The sequence below is a fragment of the Hakea prostrata genome, chromosome 7 (assembly GCF_041222555.1).
Source record: "Hakea prostrata isolate BN-2017 chromosome 7, UWA_Hpros_2, whole genome shotgun sequence".
Taxonomy (NCBI): domain Eukaryota; kingdom Viridiplantae; phylum Streptophyta; class Magnoliopsida; order Proteales; family Proteaceae; genus Hakea; species Hakea prostrata.
The window spans coordinates 64,555,548-64,578,550 of NC_142606.1; the positions used below are offsets into that span (position 1 = coordinate 64,555,548).

General features: G+C 37.6%; 1 protein-coding gene across 2 annotated transcripts in view; it reads right to left on the reverse strand.

The window, feature by feature from the left end:
* Nucleotides 1-23,003, reverse strand: part of EMB1789 (CCCH-type zinc finger family protein) — a 32,075-nt gene that overhangs the window by 5,610 nt on the left and 3,462 nt on the right. For both annotated transcript variants that reach the window (XR_016174417.1, XM_089161352.1), the window contains exons 3-7: nt 20,253-20,309; nt 19,909-20,037; nt 14,940-14,990; nt 1,830-1,970; nt 823-1,684 (exon numbers count right to left, since the gene is read on the reverse strand). Coding sequence is in view for 1 of the 2 variants with exons in the window: in XM_089161352.1 (XP_089017478.1) it covers nt 824-1,684; nt 1,830-1,970; nt 14,940-14,990; nt 19,909-20,037; nt 20,253-20,309 (1,239 nt within the window). In the remaining variant the exon portion in view is untranslated. The remainder of the gene's footprint in view (nt 1-822; nt 1,685-1,829; nt 1,971-14,939; nt 14,991-19,908; nt 20,038-20,252; nt 20,310-23,003) is intronic.

Here is a 23,003-nt window from a genome sequence, read left to right on the forward strand (position 1 = left end):
AGCATTCATGATATCAGTTTTCAACTGCTCAGTGCGTGTGTAAGGGCTACAAATCTTTTGTTTGTCTACTTTACCTATCTTCAAAGTATATCAATTTGTAGGTAAAACAAGAAATGAGATCTGAACCTCATTATGCCTTCTTTAGTGTAAATTCAAAAGTTGGGGTCAAGGAGGGTTTAACACACTAAGAAGTAATTGAAGTACATATAAACACAAGCAAAGCAAACAGAACAAAATACAGGAACCTCCATAGTTTGAGTTCTTAATTCTTAATATCTCCACCGCAATAGTGATGGTCTGGTCCCATTAAGGTAATTGTGAAATACAAATCAAAACTAAATTATAATGGCATAAGGTACTGTAAACTTTCACAGACTACATGCAATTCTTACTGCAGGCCGGCATTACTCAGACATGCTCCCATCTATGTTGTTCAGATATCAGTAGCATCTTGAAAGGTTGGATTTGGTGTTGGTGACACCTGCCTCCAGTCCAAACCATTTTCACACCAACATGGGATCAAATATTGGCTGTCCAACCCACGCACATTCTGGTTATTGGGAAGGGAAAGGCTCATATAGATCCATCTCAAACACAGTATGGGCTTAAGATCTAGACTATCTAGTAGTATATGGTTAAGAGATGTCATCTTGAAAATCCAGTATAGAATATGACCTTGAACATTGAGCTTTAAACATGTAAGTATCACAAAATATTAAGGCATGCAGATAGATCTATTTCTGCTTAAAATTAATGTAAGGAGTGAGAGGTTGCATGCAAAAGAAAGCAACTATTAAGCAAGAAAGAAGTAAGTTTTCTCACCTTAATGATTACCAGTACCATCCACACCAAATAAGAATTCTTCCAAAATTGAAGAAGCTTTTATTGATCCATTCTGGGAATCCCTGGTGTTGAAGTTACAGTTATTCCTTGATGACTTATTCACCTCAGCACAAAAACCAGGGGGATAGGTAGACTGTTCCAACCCCATTTTAGACTCGTACTTTGCTGCAAATGCCAAAGTGGAGGACACCGTCTTATGAGCTGAGCCTTGGACAGATTTGTCAAATGGAGCCGTTGAATGACCACTAGAAAATGGGGGTTTTGACATCCTCAATGCGGTTTCATTTGGATTTTGAAGCTTGAGTGGCACACTTTCAACTGCAACTTGTTTGCGAGGCAAACCGTCTCCTTTCTTAGTGGGATCACTTTCTGGCAACTTTCCCATTGAGACAAAGCTAATTCCTTTGGACGGTACTGCAGTGGGTACCTTCTGCTGCAATTCATTCAAGCCTTGAAATTTGTTGGCTGTGCTTTTGCTCTTCTGATCACACATTATCATGATGTCACGCCCATTGGGTGGCAAGTCACCATGTTGCTTTTTAATAGAATCATCTGATGGTGTGTTTTCATTTGCTAGAAACATAATTCCTTTAGGCACCTGACCAAGTGGCTTCATTCTGTTCCCAGCTACATTCTGCTCCAGTTTTTTGTGAAGGATGGTATCCGTGGAAAAAGGCACCCCTAAAAGTGTCTCTTTCTTAGACAAGTAATTGACATTAGAACAGGAGCGACCATCACCATTCACGTCCTTCCTTGAGTTTCTATTATCTAGAAGAGCTGATGACTCCATCTCTGGTTTGCAAGCATTCAGTGACATTGAGTTACCATCCTTGGGTAGCATCTGGGATGTATTCAATAGTTATAATCAGATGCAAAATAAGACCTAGCTAATTGGGTAATGATAAAATGAAGAAGAAGATAGGCAAGCACCAGCAAGCATAGATATTCGCTCAAACTTAACAGGATTTAAGGACAAGAGAAGTTACCTTGTGTGAAAACAAGCACTGATCACCTCTAATGCAAGAACCTTTTGACATATAATTGTTACAAGGGTACTTGGAGAGTTCATGATCAAATGGACAATCGTCCCCTTTCAAGCATGAGTTACGTGCAAAATAATTGCATGGCTGCAATAAGCAAGTGATCCAGAAAGAGAAGTTGTCAACTCAAATGAGAATGATATATGATAATTTCAAGTATTTGAAAAAACACAGCATGCACAATGGAAAGATGCAGGGAAATATCTGGAAAAGAGTTGCTTGGCAAGAAGGCAAGATGACGACAGAGAAACAAGAGAGCAAGTGATCTTAATAGTCATGATATTCTCACCAATCTCAATATATTTGTGCTTGCATGTGTGTTCCAACGATCTATTCAGTTATATACACATTAGTGTGAAGTAGAATCCAACTAGATGCGCACTTGGGTGGATATTGGGCTTTAGAACTACTACATGGAATGCTAAATGAGGATCATTTACCACCTTTCAATTTTCATGTTTCCATTTTTCATTTGTCATCTCATTCCCCCTTTTTATTCGCCTTTGTCCCTAGTCCCTACTTTCTTATGTAGCAGACAACATTAAGTTGGGTTAAAGCTGAGTTTGTTGTTCACAAATGAGGGCCATCCTATTGCATGGTTCCACCCATGTAGTTGGTTACCCATTGGTATTGTCAAAAACCATTCATATTTGGGAACATATATTCCAGTATTTGCTTCCTTGGGTTCTTTTAATTGACTTGCATTTGTAGCTGGACAAAACTAGATCCTGTTTAATCTTCTTCTTGGCAAATAAGACAAAAAAATTTGCATCAAATAATCCAGGACTATACTAATGCCTGTTGGATGAAACGCATATGGAAAATCTCCTCTACACATGATTCCATTTGGGTTAACTAGGTCCACTCTTATCTCCTCAAATCTGACTCTACTTGGACTGCCATCCTTCCCCAGACCTTGGGTATGAAGAAAACTTCTGCTGCTCTGTCCCCTTGCTCTCTTGGATACCTCCACCATCAAAAACTTCTTCTACTCTATCCCCTTGTTGAGTTGGATATCCCCACTATCATCTCTATTGGTTCTTCTACCTCCTTCTGGCTTGAACTCTAGCACCCCCTTGGCATCCTACACAATTTTCTTGGCCCTCGCTTAGTCTATACACCCCATATCCCCAAGTCTACCCATCTCCACCTTTATGTCTAATGGAGTTTGGTCTCTCCCCCCCCCCCCTCTTCTCTGAATGGTCTCACTTAGATTAGGGCATCTCTATCCTTTCCACCCATCTTCCTCTGATCGTGCCCTATGGCTCCCTACCTCCACGGGTGTCTCCTCCTCTTCATTTGCCTCGAACCATTCCCTGGTCAACTTGCCACCTAGTCCCCTTCAGTCTGGTTCAAAAGTCAAATCCCTAGACATGCTTTCACCCTTTAGAGAACCCAAAACCTTTGCCTCCCCACACAATCCTTCCTCATTCATCAGCACATTCTTGCTAGCCCTAACTGCATTCCTTGTTTGAAAGGAACTAAAGAAATGCACCACCTATTCTTCTCTTGTCCCTTCTCCCGTTCCCTGAAGGAGGAAGTCATTTCTTCCATCTGAATCCATTCTAGATGCTCTTATAGGTTTGCTCTAGATTAGTAGTGGACGTTGAGATCATGGTTGTCAAAGCATCCGCCTGGGCACGCCTAGGCCCATTTTTGGGTCAAGGCAACCTGGTGTTTCCTTGTCGCCTTGCTTGGTGTCGCCTTGGTTATTGTTGCCCTCTATCACCTTGCCTTGCCTTGTCACCTTGACAACCATTATTGAGATCCTCCACTAGCTCCACTATTGGTGACATTACCGGCAAGTTGGTGTTCGGAGCTGTTGTCTCTCATTTATGGAGAGACCACGACCTTAATAGATAGATCTCCAACTATAGGTCTTTAATTTGGAAAGCCTTCTACTTTCAAATCTCGTTCAAAGTACAATTATTACCCCCACAGAGTCATCCATCTAGACAGTACTACCTCCACAAGTTGATCTTGTACTACATTAGGTCCCTAGCAGGCAAAGCAACCCAAGATCAAGGGGGATTAAAAGAACATCAAGGGGATGGTAAAGGAGTCACTCGTGAAGTGGATGTTGACAATATAATTCCAGAAAACACCGTATAGGGCCCTACTACAAGACCATAAGTGACACTATTGTTGAGGTTAGCCCAAGGCATAAGAGGCCCACACCATATGAGATAGCAAATGTGATGAGTAAATATGCAATGATGGTACTCATAGCTAAGATGAGGCCATTCTAGGAGAGTTATAACGTAACCATAATGTGAGATGGATGGTCCCGGTCTGAACAGAAAAGTTCATCATCAACTTCATGGTTTACTGTGATGGGGGAATGTATTCTTGATATCAATGGATGCATCCAAAGAAGTAAAGGTTGCAAAATACATCTACAAGTCCTCAAAGAAGTGGTGACTAAGGTTGATGTGCAGATAGTTGTCCAATTGTAACAAATAATGGTAATAATTTCAAATGGCCACAAAAGTTGATGGATGACAAGAAATACCAACTTTTTTGGTACACCATATGGCACCAACTGCATTGACCTCATATTGAAAAACATTGGCAAACCCAACAACATGTTGCTGACAAGTAAGGCAGATAACAGACTTTGTATACAATCACAATTGTGCCTTAAATCTATTGACAAAGAAATGCAACAGGGACCTACATCAGCCAAGGATTACTTGATTTGCCACCAACTATAGCACTGAGCATTAAGACTAGGAAATCTGGACCAGAGCTATGTTTGCATCTGAAGAGTGGTTTGAATGGAGTGTTAAGAAGGCAGACAAGCACATGCAAACATTTAATCTGATAATTTGCTTTGAAGAGGCCCACCCAGCGACATTTGTATGCTGCCATCAACTTTAGGAAGGAAAATATTTACAACATAAATCCTAGAGGCAACAAAACTTTCCTGAAGATCATTGATGACCTTTAGATACAAGAACTTATGCATCCATTGCAGCAGTACCAATAGTCATTTATGCAATCTACCCCGCATGACATTAATTCACAAATTGACCATGACAATATTTAATTGTGAATTTCTAATTGTGCAGCATACTATTTGAACCCCAAGGTACCAATACAACAATATACTTAGGTTGAACACAAATTTGATAGAAGCAGTGAAGTAGTTGCTCCAGTCTACAACCAATATTAGGGTGAGAGAGTTTGGAGTGTCATTTGAAATAAGTTGATAATGTGAATTATTGAAAATTCATCAATAATAACCTAAACATTATTATAAATAGTTGTAGATGAAGAGTTTCAAGGATGCAAGTGGAACCTTTTGGACTAGAAGCTGCAGTCAAATGCCAGAAACCCAGTGATCCTAGCATTAATTTGTAATATCTTTTTAGTTAACATTACAGATTTAATGATATTTCAAATGTAAGTCAGTCTAATAACTTCATCATTTTTGTTGCAATGCAGCTAAATGTGGGTCTTGTGTGGTGGGACATTTGAGAATTTAAGATGAGTAGCAATCAAGGTCCTCTCCTACACATGTTATGTATCTAGATGCAAAAGGAACAGGAACCTTTTTCATTGATCCATTTGAAGATGCAAAACAATTGGGCTCGCAACACCTGAATGACCTAGTGTAGAGGTTGAAGATGAAACACACACATAGTATAGAGGATAATGAACATAAGAATAACACCAATCTCGCCAATATTTTTGAAGGGGACTTAAATGATGAAGACCCTATTGTGGTTGGATGAGGGACAGAGGTGAGCCACTTTTGGACCAACCTAGAGGGACCTAACCCTATTATAGCTAAGGAGGAAGGTGTTAACATTGACAGGTTCATGTCTGTTGAGGATCAAGTACATGCACAAGATGCATCATCTATACCACTCCAAGCTACAGGTGGAACTACTACTACATATTAAGGGTGTAATGGATAACCAAAATCCGCTCCCGAATTCCCATCTGCATCCGCAACCATTTAGGGGTATCCTAATCCGTCCAATTACAAATAGGATGCCGATATTGTATACCCCTTTCCTACCGATTATTATTCGTCTGATGAAGTTACTTATTTGGACTTGTTTTTCTTATTTTTATAAATTTTTTACTTAAGATATGTGACTAATTTTCTGGTTCCCTACTAAACTAACTACCAAAATTACTAAATTCTTAAATTTCAAACCTAGCCTTCACAAATAAAATGGTAAAGGTGTCAATAGGTAGTCTAAAACTTGTATTCAATCTGTATTCATACATATTCAAAATAATCTACATAAGATTATCCAACTATTATCTGAATTCGAATGAATCCATCCGAAAACCGATAGGATATTATCCGAATTCAATAGGATGCAGATATAATATTACACTATTTGATCCAAATCCGATCCATTTACACCCCTACTACATATGATGGAGATTGCATGTGGTACTGGTGGCAATGGGGCTATAGTCTCAAAGTCAAGCTCAACCTTGAAGTTAGGCATAGGATCTAGATGAGACCTAAGCTCCTAGTCAATGTCAGCTTCAGACTCATGGTGGTTTTGATGTTAAAAGATTAAAGATAATGCTGCTAGTAGAGGTGATGCTAGCATTGATGGAGGTGATTGTGGTGGTAACGACTTAATGGACATTGGAAGTGTTATGTGGTTCTGCAACTGGATACAGAGTACCGAATCAAATTTACTGAATCATAGTATACGCATGCCACACAAGATGAAGACCATAGTGGATTACCCCCCGCCCCCGAGAAGGGTTACTTGAAAGGGCCTGATAGTTAGTTCCAGCCTTGTAGACAGATTGATATGATGGACATTGGTGCATTTCTTTTGGGAGAAACATTGATGCATTTTTTTCAGGAGAAACATTGATGCATTCACTGGCTCTATTGGTGGATTAAGTATTGGCTAAAGGGACACAAAATCAAGTGGCTATTAGTGTGCCCCACATTTTACGACAATGGTAATTCATCCATAGCTCCATCACAATGAAGTGGATCATATTTCAACCCATGTCCTTAGTTGATTGCGATGGAGGGAGCATATGCTTGCTCCATCATAATCTAGTTTCGACTATAACTCCCAATCACAACATAATGGTACTAGATTCTCTTTTTCAGTGAGATGTTCTCTTACCCTACACACTAGCAACCATACCCATACATGCTCCCGATGACACCATATGATTCATATGACAGTGGATTAATGGTACTAGTGCTAGTACATAACAATTTGGTGACGCATATCCCAGGATGGTTACCTTTTCTATGTTGATGACACGACATATAAGTCTATGGTGTTAGATTATGCTCAATTTTTCTAGGAGTCTATAAAACGGGGTTCCTACATGACATAATCAAACTTCAATACACATCGAGTCCGATGGACTTAAAGTGGGATTAAGCGAACCTGACATAGTGGCTTCCATTAATCTATATTCTATAGGAATTTCTTTACTTTTATATTCCATATAAATCAAAGTTGTCATGTAAGCTCTAAATTTTGCACGGTTTACATTAGTTCTATTTGATATTTGACTACTAATGGTGTATCTAAATATTTTTTAGTTATGTGTTATGCATATTTCAAGACTGTTTTAGGGCCTGTTTGGTTACATGAGTCTGGAGATTTCAAATATCTAGAGATTTCAAATCTATAAATTTCAAATCTATGGAGTTATAATTTATAAAATTAGATGTTTGGTTGTGGAATGAAATCTATGGATTCATCCTAAAAAACTATTTGATCGACGTGATTTTTATGAATGGGCAAATGTATAGCTTTTTTGAAATCTCTGGATTTCATCCCTTACCCATAAATCTACAGATTCACGTTTTTAGTGGAAAAAGGTGAATCTCTAGATTTCATGAATCTAGAGATTTTTACAACCAAACGAGTGTAATTCTCATATTCATGAATCCAGAGATTTGAAATCTCTGGATTCATATAACCAAACAGGCTCTTAATGTTTTACTTCATGATCAATTGGAATTGTTTATAATTTATGTCAATCAAGGTTGTCAAAGCAACCAAGGCGATGGAGGGCTTCCAAATCAAAGCGACAAGGCGCCAATAAAGCGACGACAAAGCGATCAAAGCATTCTAGTGTTAATTTTTTGATATTTGATCCGACTATCAAAAGTTACATAAAATTCCTAGCATTTAAGCACGAAACATTTTGCAAACTTAATGAAAAGTTCATTCATAAAATAAGTATATAAGATTAGAAAAGAACATAGTCATTAACTTCAAACATAACAACATCAAAGTCACAAATCAAACTTCAAACTTGCACACTGCAATATTGCATCTTTCCCACTCAAGCCAACAAGAGCAAGTGCTTCCTGATTCAGAATAAAAATAAATAACATCCCCAAAAGGAGAAAGAGAAAGAGCATGTACCATACAGCAATGTACTTCATATTGAATGCAAAATTGAATGACAATACTATAATATGAAACCAGAAAAACTATAAAGGCATAGACTTAAGATTCTGCAGAATGAAAACTGCTCAAAATGTCTATATACTACACTTGAACAGAAACCACTTTGTTCCAAGTTCTAACATCAAAGCACGATTGGCAAAACCTGAAGAACTAAGCACAAAATCTACTACCTATACACTGCTTAACTATTTAAGATTAAGAATTCACACTCAGAGATTAGACGAGAAGAAGAGAGAGAGAGGGGGGGGGACAAAACAGACATCACATGAGAAGAAGATAGTGCCAGAGCAAGCTGCAACTTCCGCCGACTAGATTAAGATTGCTTCGCAAGGGCAAAAAACCAGAAGAAAAAAAAAAGAGGGGGTTGAGTTCACTTACCTTCAACTGGAAGTGAGATGCCGGGAAGTGAAGGAACATATGAAGAAGTATTATTTTAGAACCTCAGAGAAGAAAACAGAAAAATTGAAGGAAAAAAAAAATGGCGTCGCCTGAGAAGGTTGCTGGAGATAAAGAAGATAGACTGATAGATGATGGTCATGGTGCTGCTGGTGTTGCATCGACAGCAACTGTAACAACGTAAACTGTATTTTAAATTAAAAATAATAAAATAATAATAAATAAAAAAATTAAAAAAAAAGGGGAAGAAGAAGAAGGAGAAGAAGCATCGCTTGAGAAGTGAGAACTCACCTTTGGTTTCGATTGGGAGAAGTATGTCACTGGAGAGAGCTCTGTTGTAAGTCCACTTACAGCCGGCGACTGGAGAAAGATTGCTAGTTGCAAAGAGGAGTTTTTTCAAGCATGAGGTAGAAGACTTCAAGAGAGAGCAAGAGGAGTTCCGTCTGTTAGGTTAGGGCGTTGTTTCAATTTCTTTCAATTCTTTCTTCAATTTACGTTTTGTATTTTGTTTTTAAACCTAATTTTCCATTGATATGATTCCATGTATAATGGTTCTATAGTTGATGTGTGTTGGTTGAGTTCTACCAGGAGTTCAACTCTATTAGAGTTTTGTCTCATGTAACTTTCTATTCTTTGTTACCCAAGGGTATTTATGTAATAGTGTTCTTTCCACTTTATTATAAATAAAAGGCTTGAGATCACACTGATCTATTCAAGCCATTGTACCACAATCGTGTTTCTTAACACGGTATCAGAGCCTAAGTTCGATTAGGGAAGAGAAAGAAGAAAAAGAAGGAAAAAAGAGAGAAGAAAATCTATACCTTTCTCGCTGACGAAGACCTACCTCCATTGTCGCTGCAACTGCTCCATCGCTGAAAATTTCAAGCTGCAACTACACCACTATCGCTGCAACCTAACACCATCTTCTTCACTTGCAACTGCTCCAAAAGCCATCGCCTAGTCCTTTCACCTATCGCAGAAAACTATCGCCCAACACTCAAACCCATCTCTACCTTCCTCTTCCTTCCGCCTTCTTCTGGTTATTCTCCTATTTGAAACGATACTTTAAAACCCATTAAATCCATTGAATCCACATGGTCCAAATCAGCCCATCCCTAACTGAACCATCTCTTGGTTTTTTTCCTTTCTAACATGTAGTTCCATTAGCCTAAAAAGAAAGAAAGAAAAAGAAAAAATATATATACTGATGTTCCAAGGTTGTCTTTTGTAAATTCGCATATTCTCAGGGGCCTATTTGTTAATTCGCATATTCTCAAGGGATTATTTGTAATTTGCATATCTCTAGGGGTTTGTTTGTGATTTTCCATAGCTCTAGCGGCCTCTTTTGTAAAAAATGGTGTTAATTACCCTAGGAACCTTTTGAGTCCTATAACTCCCTAGATTTGTTTAAGTGGTTTGGTTATTCCACTCTGTGACGTTTTAATTGTTTTGAAAGGGTGAAGACTAAAGAACTGTAAACAATTTTTTTTGCATGGCAACCACTGATGGTACTACTGCTTCCACTGGCTCCGAACATTACCCACTCTTCATCCTCTTTCGATAAGATCTGATGGAACAAATTATTTGATCTGGTCTTGATCTACCTACCTGACTATTGCCCGAAGCGCCACTATCAAACCTACCACCACAGGTGTTTCACGGAATAAATGGATCTCAAATGACTCTCTTATTTCATTCCTTTTGAATTCTATGAATCTAAATATTGCTCGTTGATACATTTTACTTGATACTGTAGCCCAAATATGGAAGGCTACTACTGAACATATGGACAATTGGGGAATAATGCACAGGTTTATGAGCTATGGAAGAAGCTTAATGGGACTACCCAAAAGGAGCTTATTGTGGCTCAATATTATACTGAGTTGCAATCACTTTGGTTGGAGTTAGATCATTATGGGGATAATCACCCCATTAATCCAGATGATGTGGTTACTTATAGGAAACATGTTGATAAGATTCGGGTATATGACTTCTTAGCGGGTTCAATGTGGAGTATAATCAGATCAAAGTACAAGTATTAAGTCATTCTCCCTTTCCTACACTAGAACAATCTTATGCCCTTGTTCAGTATGAGGAAAGCCGTCAATTAGCCATGTTTCATGCTCCAATTGTGGAGAAATCAGCCTTAAAAGTTTGTTAGCACTAAATTTGATTCGGCCAAAGAGATTGTCAAGTGTGAGCACTATCACAAACCATATCATATCAAGGTCAATTGTTGGAAGTTCCATGGGAAGCCTGCTAATTTTGAGTAGGAAAAAACACAAAGAAGGGGAAACCAAAGGCTAATCTTTTTTAGACGGTTTCCACAACCTCCTCTGCAGATGTTGGTTTTTCACAGGAGGAGTTAGCTACTCTGCGATGTGTTTAGCAATCTTCTACTGCTGGTACAACCTCTACTACTACTTCCTCCACTACCCATACCAAATCCTATCTTGATACTTCAGGTAAAACTTTTTACAAACTTCCATGTTTCTTCAATTTTTGCTCCTTAGATCATTGATACAAGAGCCACAGATCATATAACAGGTTCATCCTCTTTTTTCTTACATTATTCTACGAATTGCGAAAAAGATAAAGTTCAAAGCTAATGGCTCCTATTCTTCCATTACGAGAAAAGGGACCATTCAACATTCTGCATCATTTTATGTGTCGAAAGTTTTACATGTTCCCACTTTCTCTACTAACTTGCTCTCTATCAGTAGTCTTACACATAACTTGATTTGTAAAGTGATTTTTTTCCCATCTTACTGTGTTTTTCAGGATATGGTAACCGGGAAGGAGCTTGGACGTGGTAAACTAGACAATGGACTTTATCTGTTAGAGCTTATTGGAGAATCTACTTCTGCCCTGACTACATCTTCTAATCAAATCTATTTGGTAATATCAGACCTTCATCTGTGGCACCGTAGGCTAGGTCAACCCCCTCTTGGAATTCTAAAGAAACTATTTCTTAATTTAGTTTCTTCTTGTAACAAGGATGATTTTTTGTGAAGCTTACATTTTTGCAAAGCAATCTCGTTCTACTTATTTATCTTCTTTTCATAATAGAAAACATATTCCTTTTGTGCTAATTCATACTGATGTGTGGGGCCCTTGCCAACGTGTCTATTACTTTATTCCTTTTATTCATTTTTAACGAAACCATTTTATCCATGGATGTAATTTTTAACGAGTCTTGCCCTTACTATACACCTCTCTAAGGGGAGAGTCCTAGAGGAATGGTGTTCTTTCAAACTCTAAACCTTCCTATCACACATATAAACTCTCACACACCACCACAACACAAGAGTTTAAGAAGAGTTTCCTGACTAAGGGGAGACTTCGGCCAATATACCTAAGGACTCTAATTCTCCCCTCCATTTTCTGAACCATGTGACGAACCTAGTCAAAGGAAGACCACTCCTGTGAGGCACACTATTGAGGTCTTTCAAAATAAGATTGACCAAAATAAGGAGGTGCAGATTTATCAGAGGAAGAATTACAACCAGCAAAAGCAAATGAAGAAAGGTGACACATTACCAATTCAGTCCCTGGCTCCAGAATTAGATTCTATAATTACCCCTGAGGTATCTTCTTATTACTGTTAGAAAATGAGTTAGAACTTGTACTCAACATCTCATAGCTAAATATGTTTCTTATGACTCTTTGTCTAACTCTTACTGTGCTTTTAGATCCTTTCTATCATCTATTTATGTTCCTAAAAGTTGACAAGAAGAATATGTTGATAAGATCATAAGAGATGGAAGACAACTATAGTTGAGGAAATGCAGGCAATTAAGAAAAATAATACTTGGCAGTTGGATACACTTTCTCCAAGAAAAAAAATTGTGGACTGCAAATGGGTGTTTGTAGTTAAACAAAATATGAATGGATTGGTCGACAGGTTGAAGGCTAGATAGTTGCAAAGGGTTTTACCCAAACCTATGGAATTGAATATCAAGAGACTTTTGCTCCTGTTGCGAAACTGGACGTTGTCAAATTTATGTTCTCTGTAACTGTGAACAAAGATTGGAACTTGCACCAACTAGACATAAAGAATGCCTTATTACATGGGGAATTGGAGGAAGAGGTCTATATAAAAATGCCACATGGTTTCTCCGATGACAATACTGCAGGGAAAGTTTGTCGGTTGAAAATGTCAATTTATAAGTTAAAATAGTCTCCTAGATATGGGTTTGGATGCCTCCAGAAGGCAATGACCTTTATTGGGTACAAGCAAAGCAATGCTGATCATACATTGTCTGTCAAGAAGTCAGGTACCAATATCACACTTCTCATTGTTTATATGGACGATATTGTCATCACTGGGAATGATGGTGAGGAAATTCAAAAGTTGAAGGACTTTCTTGGCAGGAGTTTGAGATTAAAGATCTAGGAAGTTACAATACTTCCTAGGGATTAAGGTGGCTCGATCAAATAAGGGTATATACCTATCCCAAAGTATGTCCTAGATTGATTATCAGAAGTGGGAATGTTGGGGTGTAAAGCAGTTGATACCCTTATTGAGGTTAGAACTAAACGTAAGGAAAAAGAGAAAGAACCAGTGGACAAAGGAAGATATCAAGGCTAGTAGGGAAGCTTAATTACTTGTCCCACACTAAGCCAGACAATGCTTATGCCGTGAGAATAGTGAGCCAGTTCATGTATGATCCATATTTAGCTCATATGAAGGTTGTTACCAAAATACTTCAGCATTTGAAGGGAACTCTCGGAAAATGAATACTTTTATCACCCACTAACAATCTAAAAGTAAAAGCATACACTGATGTAGACTGCGCTGGATCTCCTTGACAGAAGTTAATTTCAGGTTACTGCACATTTGTTAGAGGTAATCTATTTACTTAGGAGGAGTCATAAACAGAATGTGGTAGCTTTATCCAATACCGAAGCTGAATATAGAGCTATGGTTCATGGAGCTTGTGAACTACTATGGTTGAAAGGCTTGCTAGAAAATATTGGAGTCCAAGTTCCAAACCCTATAATGCTATATTGTGACAACAAGGCTGCCATTGGTATTGTCAATAATCCTGTGCAACATGATCGAACTAAGCACATTGAAATTGACAGATTTTTTGTCAAAGAAAAGCTGGAACAAGGGCTCATCTGTATGCCATTTGTGAGGTTTGGAGACCAAGTGGTAGATATTTTTACTAAAGGCTTGAAGGAAGGAGATTTCATTCCTATTGTAGGCAAGTTGGGCATGAATAATATCTATGCCTCAACTTGAGGGGGGATATTGGTTGAAATCTACTAGGAGTTCAACTTCTTCTTTTTATTTTGGTTCAAAGGGGCTATATTAAGCCAGGGGATGGGATATTAATAATGCCTCAGCGAGAATCGAACCCACGACCTCTTCACTAAGAGTTCCATTTCATATAATTTTCTATTTTTTGTTACCCAAGTAAGGGTATTTATGTAATAGTGTTATTTCCACTTTATTATAAATAGAGGGCTTGAGATCACACTGATCTATTCAAGCCATTCTACTAAAATCATATTTCTCAACAATGTGTAATCTAACAAATAAAGACCTTTAAATTAGAATCAAATGCATTTATAATCTATACCACTAATTTGGTATCTTTCTTTATAAAAAGATTTTTAAAAAATAAAAGCCAATAAAGCGTGGCTGGGCAACCAAAGAGTCTTCTCCGACGCTTTATTGACTTCAAAAAAAATGATGGGTTGCTTTCACTGGGCAAGGACCGCCCGAATGCTTAAGCGACGCCTTGACAACTATGATGTCAATTTATACTTCCAGCATGTTTACATACATGAAAATACATTCAGACCACATACAATCAAGCACGAGTGTGAATCCCAATGACCATTGTGGGTTGTTTTCTTAGTCAAACCAACCAGGGATATGTATTTATAGGTCTTAAAATAGGCTGTCCAAGAAAAACTAGACCCAAAAAATGCATAAATCCCACCGAAACATTCCTTTGAAACCTGGCAAAATTTATATTAGGTTGTAGTGAGATATCGGCTGAAATGCCAGTATCTCAATGGGGGTACAAGATCTTAAACATTGACCATAACCAATTCCTATATATGATTATCTGAGCCGGATTCACAACTTTAAACCTAAAGCACAACACGAGACCAAAAGTATGTGGGTGGAAATGCAATAATCTATCGGAAGTCGATGATACAAAATGATAGCCAAAAAAATAAAAAAATCTTATAGCATATCAATTGATCATACCGTTGATTTTGTCAAAGGGATCGTATCATGTGAAAAATTGCACGAATCACCCTGAAACCCAAATAATGATTATAGTTAAATGGAAAAGGAAAAAGAAGGCATGGGTAAAAGTTGGAAAGCTAGATGTGCCAATAAAAATGAATTACAGGGAAAGTCAAGCATTCACAGTTGATAACAGCAGAACAACACAGAGAATTAAGCATTAAACATTCAGAGCCAATTTATGAGAAGATGGATCCGCCATACTTATATGGGGATATATCTAAGCCGGCCATATGAAACAATTCCTTGTAAATGAAATTTTAATGGAAGAGAAAAACATTTATGAGCCACAGATGTAAAAGAAACAGTCAGATAAATGGAAGAGAAAAATATGAGAACCAACACAAGCATGAAATTGGAGAAGTGTAAAGACAGAAATGTTTCCATGACAAGAAGAATTGGACCTCCGAATGTTTATAAAACAAGAATGATTTAATGTTCAGTATTAACAGGAACTTCCAGTAAAGGTTGCTAAGCTGCACTACAACCAAATGGTCATGGGTTCAAATCTAGAAAGCAGGGTTAAGGCTGCATATATTATGACACTCCCCAGACCTGCATTGGTGAGCACCTACTGCACACTATGCCATTTACTCTGGTTAACAACCACTGCCTGAGGGGGAGAAGCAGTCATTAATGGATAGCAGAAGACTGCAGAAACAGTGATACCCAAGAAACAGGGGTCTTTCCCCTTCTTTTATGTCCTATTTTTCATTTTATCCTAATTGAAGGGGCCATTGGCCATCTAGAAACAAATGGGAAGCTAACACATACCAAGCATCTACAAGCATTTTGGGTAGGGAATGGGATGAGGGAAGAGGAGTTGACCTTTTGGCAAAAAATGCAATTCAGGGGAGTCGATTCCCTTGACCTCCTAGGCATCACTCAACTTGCAAGCCATCAACCAACCAAGCTAGTGGTTGTTTGTTTCAGAAGAAGATCAATTTATTGCTTAAGTGAAGAAAAATAGATACAAACTAAGCCAGCCTTCTAATACACTCACAGCAGGACCCAAAGCCTAGACAATCAAAACCATAAATTATTGAATCAAACAGTCAAACTAGTTCAACATGGTATTACTCCTCCCAACCCACAAAAGGGTTGACTTCCCATTCCTGAACTAAATAGATGTTTATGGGGGAATTCACTCCATAAGGAATATCAGCTTTGTGCCAGTTTTAAACGACCATTTTGTTCTCTCTTAGAAAGCAGGATAAAGTTGTCTTATTTTTTCAACACAAAAAACTCTCTTTCAATTTGTGAGCAAGTCCATAGAACAAAATTCCCTCGAAACTTGTGAAATTTCGGTGCCCATTTTCGCAACTTCGAAACGAAAAACTAGGGGACCGAAAAAATCCCAAGTTTCAATCGAAACCTTGAAACCTGTCGAAACCTGGTTCAACCCAGCTAGACCAACAGCTGGTTCATGAGAGAAAAAATTCCCAAATTTTGTGGGAAATATGGGAAATTTCGTGGAAACTTGGGAAATTTCGTGGAAACCTAGGAAATTTCGTGGAAACCTGAGACTTTTTCCTCCAAGTTTCATAGCTTTCCCATATTACCAATTTTTTTCTCTCATGTTTCCCCAAATACCCCCTCCATCAGGACTTCCCCATCCAAATTGTGTATTCCCTCAGATGGTTATCTTAGGCATGTTGATGACCAGACTTATAACGTTACAGTTATTGATTACCTTGACAACCATAGGCATAAAATGTCATGGGATGTCTATGTTCGTTGGTTGGAGGAGAGGATGTTACATGTATAGTACTACTCGGCTCACATGATGGATCCACCGAGGCACTCCTCTTGGCACTGAGTTGCACTTTTCTTTTATTGTTAGTTACTTTGTATTTGATGTTTTGAAGTTAGAAATTATATATTGAATGTTATATACTTAAATAGATAAGTTTATAGTGTATTTCTCGAACAACTCTACATTGATGTCATGTACATTAAATTACATATTTACATTGATTTTTTTAGCAAAATAAAGCCAATGTGTTCTTTATACTCTAATTAGCTTAAATGATGAGTCTCACTCTAAAATACTTCCTAAAACCTGTCGAAACTTGCACAAAAAATCCTAAGTTTCCTCGAAATTTCCCAGTTTCCCACCTAGGTTTCCCATTTTCACCCAGTCGAAACTTGAGTTTCCCTCGAATTTTTTTCTATGTGAGCAACCACTGCTAATGTTTTCACTAAGGAACTATTCATGTATCCTTTGCATTGTCAAATGGTCAGTTAGCCAAGGTTTTCACTATTGCACTGGGTGGACAGGTTTGCATCATAATTTGTTCAGTTTAGGCATGTATGACATCTATTGATGAGGACATCAGTCCTAGGGAGCGGCAATTTCAAGTTTATCATCAACACCCACGTAGAGATCAGCCTACTAAAGCGTGTATGGATGGAGGACAAAGATTAGTGGCTATAGGATCACCGGAGTCCATTGGTTTGATTTGGTTTATTTGGATTCTTATTTGGGTTATTGATGTTAATTGAGCTTTGAGTCGATCCATGGGTCATAATCAGCCTTACACAGTGTCCTAGGTATAGACACTACAAGTAAGATTCATTTTTTTCTTTTTCTTTTGATTATAAAAGGGAGCTAATCATGATGGTTCTACTATATAATGAATTTTTTTTTTGGGGGAAAATAAAAGAAAAAATCTTTCTATACTGGAATCATCTCTTTGGCATGATTATCTCTCTCTCAGTAATTTCTTTTTCTCCTCTCCATCTTTGCGTGAAACAGGTACTATCTCCCCCCTCCCCCATTTTTCTTCTCTGACGTCAGCCACTGGGTGCCTCTTTCTTCTCTTTCCTTTTTCTCTTTTCTTTTCTTTTTCTTTTCGACATGCCTTCTGCCTATTCTTCTTTTTCTTTCTTCCTTCCACAACAGACCTTCTCCTTCTGTTTTCTCACAGCAGTCCTCTATGAACCCAACACCCCTCCTCAACAACACACCCCCCCCCCCCCATTAAAAATAAAAAATAAAAAAATTCTGAGTATTGTATTTCCTTTAACTCCTACCATTTGTTTCTCTTCCAAAGTTATCTTTTTACTACTTCTCTAACCGGTGTTTGTAGCCATCCCCAAAACTCTGCAGGTTACACTGTTTTGTTAAATAATCCCTGCCTCTGTTCTGATAATGTAAATTATACATCCTGCTGCTTAGAGAATTTAACCTTTACTGTCTCAAATCAGCTTGTTTCCCTTTCTTGCTGCAGTAGGGTTTTATTTGCATTAAATTCTAGACCTTCTCACATTGTTATTTTCTGTTTTTCTACTGTTGGCCAATACGGACCTATGCAATACAACCCGACAAGATCAACACGCCAATTGAAACATGCTGATAGAGCACATGACTAGAAAACTATGATTTTGATTTTGAGATCAAAGATTGAAGAAGACTCCATAGAAGAATGGAGATTTCACAAAAAATGAAAAGTAGGTTTCAGAATAACTTGATCTTTGTGTTTAAATCAAGAATTTTTTTTTCCCAATTCTATTTTTTGCTATGAAAAACCAATACATTTACATAAAACTAAGTTTATTAATGCATCAGACTTAGATCACTCACTAGAATTTATACTCAAATCGTTGAAAGTCTATTGCCTTGTTATACATTGTTATTCATTTCAATGTTTATGCATTACACACTATAAAGTTATACTGTTTTAGCTCCAAAACTGTATTTCCATGGTGTACCTTAACCATTTCCATGCATTTCTATACCATTCAATATGTATCTCTTATACGATATGACACCATATAATACGTCTCTTAAAATTGTCCAACGCACTACCAATACTTTAAACCTTGTATGAGAATCTATACAAGATGCAAGAGCCTAGAGCTCAAACAAGAAAAACTATTCTTTTCTCTCAAGTCTTTGCTTCTTGATGCTAAGAAACAGCATCCAGATGTAAATGTTAAAAGAGCACAGGGACGATGTTTCTGGTGAAGCAGAGCTTCTTTAGGAGCACTCAGGCATTACAGACTTAGAGCAAGTATGTTTATTTTCAAAGCAGAATAATGAGCGCTGAACCACATAGTTGTGACTTGCAACCAAATATAATGGTTTCTGACAACCTAGCATGTTATTGAAAATTAATTCATATCCCACCAAGAGGACAAGTGAGGTAAGTCAAGCACAGTTCGTTTGAAAATTTTGAAGTGGGGTGGGAAAAAGTAAATTTTTCTATCAAATCCCAAAGCATGGTTTGTTTGGTTCAATGGGGTGGAAAATTGAGCAAACAAGCTTCCCTAAGTTAAGGAAGCTTGTCTACTGACGCGGCATCCCACTTTTCCCACCCCATCTCATTTTAAAGTCCTACATTTTTAATGGTATTCTGTGGGAAAGAGAGGAAAATGATAAAAGTGGAACCTACATTTTCAATTTTTCCACAAAAACCTTTCCTTCCCTTTCTTGTTCCCCCACCCACTATAAGTAGGTCCCACATGTTAATTTTTTTCCACCCATTTTTATCTTGCAAACAAACGAAGGGTTGAGGAAATAAACACCATTGGTGACTGAAATGACTAATAAATTCTGGTACCATATTTAGTCAGGAAACCAACGATATAATCACCATTGCGGTAGCTCGTCCTAGTTGACTGACTTGCTGGATAAATATAAAGACATATTTTGGAAAGCAAGAGAATGTCAGATGGAGGAACAGTAGCGCCCCACTTCAAAACGATGTAGAATCAAGAAACTAGGGATATGTAGGATGATCCAAGTGTATATTAGGATGTTAAATTGACTACCCATGGTGTCAAATGCAAGGATGAAGCAATGATGACTCAGACTGAATTAAAAAATAGTGCATGCAACCTAATTGTATATAGACAAAATATGTTCTCTTGACCAGAAGCAACGGATATTTTCCATTGAGATAGTAAAGGTTCAAGTTACCACCTGCCGACATCTTCCATGAAGATAGTGCTTGCAATATGCTATTGGTTTTGGTCTCAAAACTGGTTTTAGTTTTAACCTCCTAACCCCAAGAAGCTTGTTCTTTTCAGCTCGCTTCCTTTTCTTCTTCAGCTGCAAAGCATGATTGCAGTGAAACAAATTATTTAAAAAGCTGCAAAAGCATATAAAATGAGTATAAATGTTAATGGTGGCTGATTTACTGCATCCATATAGCAGTATTGACCAGAGTACCTAACGTATGATAAACAATAATGATTTAACAGAGTAATTTGAACCGCTTAGCAACTGAATGAACAATAACACTAACCAGAATTTGAAAGAAGTACCTTTCTCTTCTCAGTTGAACCACCCCGCTTTTTCTTGTCACGAGCTTTGACATCTTGCTAGAAAGGAACACCACCAAACTAGATCAGTTACAAGAACAACATCATATTTAAATTGTAAGTACTTTGGGTACTAGGATATTATGTTGCAATGTGTTTTTACCTTTGTAGCTCACTAGCTATCTTATGTTAGAATGAGTAGGTAATTTCACTAATAATGACCAACTGGATCATGATTCAATATGGCATTCTTATCCCCACAAGCATGATCCCCAGAATTCATCCAAAGGAAAAACATGATCCCAGTTGTCATCTTCTCCTTTCTCACCTTGTTCTCTTACAGTCCTTAGTTTTAAATTGGTACCAGAGCCCACAGTTCTGGTCTGAAAGTTAAACTACAAGTTTTCAATTTCCTCACTTTGGAAACCCTATCTTACAGAGAGGTTCTAAGGAAGAGGCTACCTACCATGCGAAAAGTTTGAAGAATCATAAAATAGGTCTTTGGCAAAACCTATTGAAGCACTAAGAGAAGGTCTCCTGTGATGTTCGGGCTATTGGATCTCAACAAAGGCAAGAACAATTGAGTCCCCCAAGGGCCCATGCAACCTCCACATGATCTTGGGTCTTAAGGAAAAGAGTCGTTGGAACACAACTCACATCCCCCATAGATTCCAGGTACCAGCCAGCATTGGTAGTTATGCTCCTTGCATTTGAGATGCTATGTATGTTATTTCCAGTCTCATTGAGTCATTGTATTTATGCGCTACTTAGTTTGGACCTTTTGAATTGTCCTGAGATCTCTGAATGGTGTATTTGATATGGGTTCCTTCCAGCTTTGTGGTTTTTCTCCTTGCTAAATTTTTTTCAGTACCAAGAAGGTGTACTGGATGCAATATGCATTTTTCATTTGGTGTGGATATCATCCCCACGTTTCTCTATGTGTTGCTACAATATGTTTGACATCAATGGTTCTGTGAAAGCTTCGACTCGTGATTCTAGCGGTTCCCATAGTTAGGTTACCTAAAGAACCCCACCAAACAGATCTCCAGTGTCAAGTTGGTTAATAGCGATTAGTTGGATTGGCTCATCCTATACAGATATCTCTGTGAAGTTGGGGGAAGCTGGGAGTACATTACCGACACCATTAAGGCACCTAATCCAAGTGATCCAACATATTAGAAATGAGAGACCTAAGGCTCAATTGTTATGACAATTGATTTTTCTATGAAGACTGAAATTAGGATGAGGATTATGCAAAAGGAGACTGCCAGGGATATTATGGATGTGTCAATGAAACTTATGATCCATTGGGTAACCAGCTAAATTCTACCAACTTGTTCAGAAAGTTATCATAATGAAGCGGGGAGACAGGATAATTTTGGTACTATAACACAGTTATTGGCCTCTAGGAGTACGATCATTATAAGGACCTTTAATCATCCAACCCTGAGGACAACACTAGAGAAGGACATTGCCCTGATTCTCCTGGTTGGGCTGAACCCAAATTATGAACCAATCCAGGTACAGATTTTGGGCCAGTTGCCTCTTCCCTCAGATGATGTTTACAGCTACTTAAAAGTCAGGAGGCTTGAAGATCGGCTATGGGAAATATTCCATCCGTGGCTCTATCTGATCTTACCTTAGCTCCCTTAGAGACTGGCAAGGTGCAGAAAGAGGCCAACTACCACCCAATAGAGATGACAGAAATACACTTAGGTGTGATGATACAGATCTAGTACCAAATAGGCGTAATTCCCATTGAAATCAACCTAGGTTTGATAAATATGGTTGTTGGACCTTTGTCAATAGGTTTATGTGGTCATGGACCTATTCTATGAGCACAAAGGTTTAACTTGTAGGCCAAGTACAAAAGTATGTTAGTTAATTAGTTTAGTTAGTTTAATTATGTAAATACCACCCAAGTTTAATTATAAAGCCAGGATAGTCTTTTTTTATTATGTTAGTTAATTAGTTTAGTTAGTTTAATTATGTAAATACCACCCAAGTTTAATTATAAAGCCAGGATAGTCTTTTTTATTATGTTCTGTTTCAGTTTTCAGAGTCTGAGTCAGTTTCTATTTTCCTAGTTTAAGTCAGTTTATAAGCCTCAACTTCACTAAAGACTTTCTATGTAAGGCAGTAAATAGCTCCCCTATTGATTAGAATATACTACAGTTGATACTAGATTATTTTCCCTTCAAGCCTTGAGTGCATTTATGTGTGTGTTGCTGCTGCAGCTATTGTTTATGTCAATTTTTGTCATAGAAGATCCAAAGTTAAGTATTCCATTAATGTTCATGGCGAAATGAAGCCAAATCCTTGCTATAGCTGAATAGACAACCTTCCAAAAGCCATTCCAATCTAAGCATCAACAAAGCTCCCCATCGGTTAACTGGCAACCTACACCATTCTCCTTCTCTGATCGCCTTTTTTTTCCTATTTTCTTGAATTTTTGGACTTCCCAAGATACCCGAAATTCAATCTCAGATCCACACCAATCTAACTGTTATATCTGTCCCACATTTTAGGCACATCATCACTCCAGCCCAAGTGACCTTAGATCCTAGTTTGACCACATCCTGACCATGCACTTTCAAACTATATATATATATATATATATATATATATATATATATATATATATATATATATATATATATATATATATATATATATATATATATATATATATATATATATATATATATATATATATATATATATATATATATATATATATATATATATATATAT